This window comes from Oncorhynchus mykiss, chromosome 2 (assembly GCF_013265735.2).
Source record: "Oncorhynchus mykiss isolate Arlee chromosome 2, USDA_OmykA_1.1, whole genome shotgun sequence".
NCBI classification, from domain to species: domain Eukaryota; kingdom Metazoa; phylum Chordata; class Actinopteri; order Salmoniformes; family Salmonidae; genus Oncorhynchus; species Oncorhynchus mykiss.
Genome location: NC_048566.1, coordinates 63,218,838 through 63,224,837, shown reverse-complemented (window position 1 = coordinate 63,224,837; position 6,000 = coordinate 63,218,838). Strand labels below are relative to the sequence as shown.

Sequence of the window (6,000 nt, the reverse complement as noted above, 5' to 3'; positions counted from 1 at the left end):
GAGTGCGCGTTCTCTGGAGGGAAGGCTGGATAGCGAGAGATCCCGGCTGCTGGCGCTGAGCTGCCGCTGCTGCTGAGGGGAAGGAGGAAAACATCATGAGCTCCAGGAAAGGTATGGAAATCTATTTTATTCTTCAAATATTCTGCATCCTGGACAGCATATGTAGGTTTTGGTTAGAAGTGGTGAAATGACGGTTTTCAACCTTTTAGGTTTACGATGCTTGGACCGGCCAGTTATAGCTCGAGACTGATGTGTTGTTCTTTCTCCCTGTCCCCCACTCTCACTCTCTCTCCGTGCTCGGACCTCGGTCCCACCTCTGCATAAATCTATTAGTGATGGCCATCCAGGCCCGAAAGAGAAGGCCGAAGGGGAAAAAAGACAAGGCAGCCCACGGAAAGAGGTAAGCAGGGCGGCGGTCGGGAAGAGGAGTGTACTTGGAGTGTTGGTTGTGCAGTGCTGTGCTGTGCTCATTTGTTGTGTTTTGTTTCAGTGATAGCGGTTATAAGGCTTCCCATACAACGTCAGCCAGCCGGCTGTCACTATTGACAGTGTCTGGCTGAGTGGCTGGTGTGAAGGCGACATATGGGGGAGAGTCTGTTTTTGCGCACCTATGGCACAATGTACACACGCAGGCATACTGCGATGGTGCTGGCGGGAACTGGAACTCTGCCTTGCCTCTGCGGCTCGGGTCCGTCTCTTCTGGGCGGTCCAACTGTGTTGGAAGTTGTCATTGGCAACGTCTCTCGGGCCGGTGTGTGTGGTTACGTCGATTAATATCATATATCGTACCCGGAGTGGAGTGGAGTCTTGCCCATATAGGATATGAATTGCATGCTGAAGTTGTAGATCGCAATAAATGACCAATGACTCTCTCTGTCTGTGTACTTGTTAAACGCTGAAGGCGTCTTGGTATCGGCTGCATCATTTGGGGCTGAGAGCCTTGACTTGGTTGGAGATTGCAAATAAGATCTGACAGGTGTGACAGGCTTCCTTGGTCTCATTGCAGTAATGGGAGAGACGAATAAGCACCCGGAATGAATAGCGTCATCTGCTTATAGGCGCCATTTGTGAATCGCACTGGGTCTGTGGCTGCTATATGATGTAACAGTGCCTATACGGAGTGTGTATAGAGGGACTTATACTAGAGTGAATGAGATCTCTGTGAATTTTGGGTGTGTGAGTGCTGTATTTTGCATGGCGCATGAGCCGGTTATGACGGAGTGCAGTGTTGGTGTGCGCGCCGCGGCGCAGTGGCTCTGTAAAGTGCATGCGAATTGGTCTGGAGAGAGAGGAGCCGACTTCATGGCATGCTGCTATTGGACCGACGTCACCGGTGTAGTCACTGCATTAGTTAGGTGATACCATACCAAGGTTCTGCCCACACACGCGCAGCTATGGAAGGTGCTGGAATGGTCTATCTGTTGCTTCAGGATACGTTCACCAAATTATACCACATCACTCACAAACGTGTCAAATATACATTTATTTAAGCTGCGTTTTTTTTTTTGCCATTAATTGAACGATGTTGGAAATGTCTCTTATTATCATGCAGCTAATAATGGATCTATTACAATGTATTAATTTCAGTTGATTCAAATGGGGGATATTGACATCATGTGACTTGAAATTGCTTTGAAGGAGAAATTGACAAATGCAACTGTAACATCCTCTATCTTTCTGGCCTGTACCACCGTGCCCACAGCCCACGTGTGTGTGTGCTGTTTTGTGTATGGTTAGGCCATTCAGGAGAAGTAAGTCTACCTGTCTATTGCTACAGACAGGAGGCTCATCTCGACCTACAGTAGATTAAATTAAGTTAACTTTTTTCTATTTCGGCACGTCCAACTTTTCATCCAACTTTTGCTTCTTTTATGGTGTACAGTCAGTCAGTAATGTGGGCCTCCCGAGTAGCGCAGTGGTCTAAGGCACTGCATCGCAGGGCAAGCTATGCCACTAGAGATTCTGAGTTCGAGTCCAGGCTCTGTCGCAGCCGGCCCCTGACTGGGGGGGCAGCGCACAATTGGCCCAGCGTCGTCCAGGTTAGGGGAGGGTTTGACCGGCAGGGATGTCCTTGTCCCATCGCTCACAACCGACTCCTGTGGCGGGCCGGGCGTAGTGCGCGCTGACACGGTTGCCAGGTCCACAGTGTTTCCTCTGACACGTTGGTGCAGCTGGCGGGTTAAGTGGGCATTGTGTCAAGAAGCAGTGCGGCTTGGTTAGGTCGTGTTTCGAGAGGACACACGGCTCTCAACCTTCGCCTCTCACGAGTCCATACGGGAGTTGTAGCGATGAGACAAGACTGTATTGGATTGGATATCGCGAAATTGGGGTGAAAAAAGGGTAAAAGTAGCAATAAAAAAACGTAGTAATGTGATCCTATCACTCTTTCACCAGCTCACGCATAAGAACACAGACTTATCTGTCTGTCTGGGGACTGAGCCTTCCTCCTCCCTCATGTGGTACCCCTCCTGCAGGCTCATCCTGACATTACCCTCCAGCATGGCAATGCCATAACCCATACTGCTCGTTCTGTATGTGATTTCCTGCAAGACAGGGAGTCAGTGTTCCGCCACGGCCAGCGAAGAGCCTGGATCTCAATCCCGTTGAGCACGTCTGGGACCTGTTGGATCGGATGAGGGCTAGGGCCATTCCCCCCAGAAATGTCCGGGAACTTGCAGGTGCCTTGGTGGAAGAGTGGGCAATTCTGGTGCAGTCCATGAGGAGGAGATGCACTTCAGTACTTAATGCAGCTGGTGGCCACACCAGATACTGACTGTTACTTCTGATTTTGACCCAGGGACACATTCCATTTCTGTTAGTCACATGTCTGTGGAACTTGTTCAGTTTATGTCTCAGTTGTTGAATCTTGTTATGTTCATACAAACATGTTAAGTTTGCTGAAAAAGAAACGCAGTTGACAGTGAGAGGACGTTTCTTTTTTCCCTGAGTTTCTGTTTGCAGTTTGTGTTTTTACATAATTTTACTTAAATACATAATCAGGTAGATTTGTAGGTAAACACGTTGAAATGAATGATGGCTAAACCTCTGACCGTCCTAGAGTTATTGTTCTAGATTACTCAGTCATCTCAATTCAGAGTTTATTAATTCAAACACACAGCTCACAAACTCAATATATTTTAAAATAACTAAAACCAACTCAAAATTGTGTAGTAATGATAATGGACCTACATTCAAACAGTTTCTGGACTGTGTCCAGTTCACTAATAATCACCTAACTGAAAGCTAGACAGTCAGGGAGCATAAAATTCCAAAAACTAGGACTATTTTTTGGCACATTTTGTCAGCAAGGATATTTAACAAAATGTCAACCTTGTTGAAGACCGAATGCGGCCCCCGGGGAAAAATTAGTTTGGCAACCCTGCACTAGAGTTTCAATAACATTATCATAACTCTGTATGTGCCACTGCTCCCATCTTCAATCAACTGGCGAAAGGCGAGACAACAATCAGTGCAGTTTACAATTCAATGTGTCACAACATCATTCAGACTGCATTGGCTCATACAGGGATCTGTATTACAGCAATACACAGAGAGCAGATTTATACCACCCTCACTGTTAGCACTGAAGCTGGAGTTTCTGTAGGAGTTATGATATCACTAACAACGCCCAGTGTGTGTCGTTGTTAGTATAATTTAATTATGCCAATGTGCTTTCATCAATTGAAAGCCCTTAATCTATTTTATGAGAATTTGTAAGATTTCTTGTTTGCATAAAATAGACGCAGACCAGTCTTTAAATAATAGGTAATATAATTTATTCTCGGAGCGCGCTCCCACTTAAACACATGCATCAGTTTATATACAGATCATGACGTCATTTCACTGCTTTAACCGAATCCCCTCCTCTCGACCGGGACAAAGTAAGGTGAAAAGTTCATTCTAACTTACTACCACACTCCCAAATAACTTTTGACCCCTCAACATTATCGATCACCACTGAACTGACAGTTTTATTAGACAGAAAACCTAGGAGCGCACTCACTGCCTTATCTAAAAACCCCAGAGCTAAGTTTCAGTTGGGTCAACCATAGGCTAACGACCTTATGTTTTTACTCAGTCCCCAACCCATTTGTTTCTACCTAGTTGAAATGGTGTTCTTTAACATTTTATTACTCCTTGTCCGTGTCACACAATCCCTTCTTATGAACTCATATTGTCAATCACTTATAAAACAATGTATAAGTTTACCTAGATACAATTCTATTTAAAATGGGGATATTGTTTATTGATTTATCAATAATAAATTCAACAGTCGTATAGATCTGCTCTCTGTGTATTGCTGTAATGTAGATCCCTGTATGAGCCAATGTAGTCTGAATGATGTTGCTACACATTGCATTGTAAACTGCATTGATTTTTGTCTTGCCTTTCGCCAGCTGATTGAAGATGGGAGCAGCCTGGCGAACAGGACTGCGTGTGGTAGGTAGCAGAGGTAGCAGAATGCCAGGTAGCAGAATGCTCTCAGGAATTCAAACCAACATTTTCTTTCTGTAGTAGCTGGTTACTGTTGCTCCAGCTCTCAACTCCCATCAGGCCCCAAATTTGAGAGAACTTTTGCAAATATGACAAATTATTTAAGCCTAATTATGATTATAGTTTGGAGTTAAGTCAAATATATAAATGGTTATGATAGTGGTTATGATACACAACATTGCTATGTTGTGGTGCTTCTTCAATGGAAGTCAGAGGACTAGGTACAGGCGTCACAGTTGTCTGAGCTCAGACCTCAGCTGACTTAATTAATTCATTGAATTGATTCCCAGAGGGGATCACTTAGTGATGGTGAAGAGCCAATACACCAGACCAGACCTGGCTAGCTCTACTGAATGGACATCACTTACCTGGTGTTTAGATGCCCTTGTTTACCCATTTTTTGTGTGTGTATCTCAAATTCTCAATGCTAGCGATGAGGGTGGTACCATATAGGCCTTATCAGAATGTCTCTGCTGGACTAGATAGCCACAGCCTAGCAGAGTACACCATGTGAGCCTCATGCACTGTAATTCAGTGGAGAGGGAGGGAGGGACTGCCTGTCCCTGGACAGCAGTGGAGAAGAGAGGGGGAGACAGCGGAGGAAGACCAGGGAGAGGGAGAGTTAAGAGGAAAGGAGAGAGGAAATGGGTGTCAGAGTAGTCTGTGCCATATCAGACTCAGGATGACGTGCACATAGATCACACATCTGTCAATGCGTGTTCCTGTGCTTGATTGTGTGTATTCGTGTGGTTGTAGGTGCGGCCATGTTTTTCCACTGCTGAAAAATGTGTCATGAGAAGTCAAACCTGCAGGGCAACAATGTGCACCAGTTCCCCTTCTGGTCTGGAGAAACAGCTGTAACAAGGCTGTGCTTGTGTTGAATTCAGTCAGGACCATGAAGGTGCTAAAACAAAGCCCATAATCCACACACACCCACTCCATGCTTGTTTGGGTAACATGACATTTATCGTAAGCACAAGTGAGCCTAATCTAGTAGTTAAGAGCAACTCTCAGAACAATACGTTCTGATGGGTGCCACTTAACACGAATCCTTAGTCATGTCATTACGCTGCTATTAGTTAGCGTGACAGGCAGCTAGCTAACCAGCTAAACCAATAAGCCCAATACACACCATTTCAAGTAAGTAGTCATGAGAAAAGATCAGTTGCTATTACTGTTTGACGTCCGTTGTCTCACACTGATGACTCTATAACGATTGGGTAGGCAATATGAAAGCTGTATGCTAATAGTGAGGAAACATCTGTTTTGGAGTGTGCAGCATATAGAATAGCTAAGCTATCACTCTCACACAGATATTGACAATAAGGTCCCAGTGTGTGTTATGCTCTTGCTCTGGGTTCTCCCAAGGAGGACACAGTAAAGGAGTAGGGCTGATTGACTGGCAGTTAATTGTATGAAGAAGTAGGCCATTGCACCACCAATGGACCAGGAGTGTTTTAGGTAGACCAATCTGTATTTAAGTGTAGCTTGCTGAAGAGGATCCGA

At 45.2% G+C, this 6,000-nt stretch overlaps 1 protein-coding gene across 5 annotated transcripts in view; it reads left to right on the top strand.

Annotated features, from left to right (window-relative positions):
* LOC110493507 (SRSF protein kinase 2) overlaps positions 1 to 6,000 on the top strand; it is a 78,069-nt gene continuing 72,069 nt past the window's right edge. For 2 of the 5 annotated variants that reach the window (XM_036952729.1, XM_036952726.1), the window contains exons 1-2: positions 1 to 111; positions 334 to 400. In XM_036952729.1, coding sequence (XP_036808624.1) covers positions 96 to 111; positions 334 to 400 — 83 coding nt within the window. In that variant the 5' untranslated portion in view covers positions 1 to 95. The remainder of the gene's footprint in view (positions 112 to 333; positions 401 to 6,000) is intronic. The other 3 variants (XM_036952751.1, XM_036952750.1, XM_036952742.1) reach the window with 2 other exon arrangements.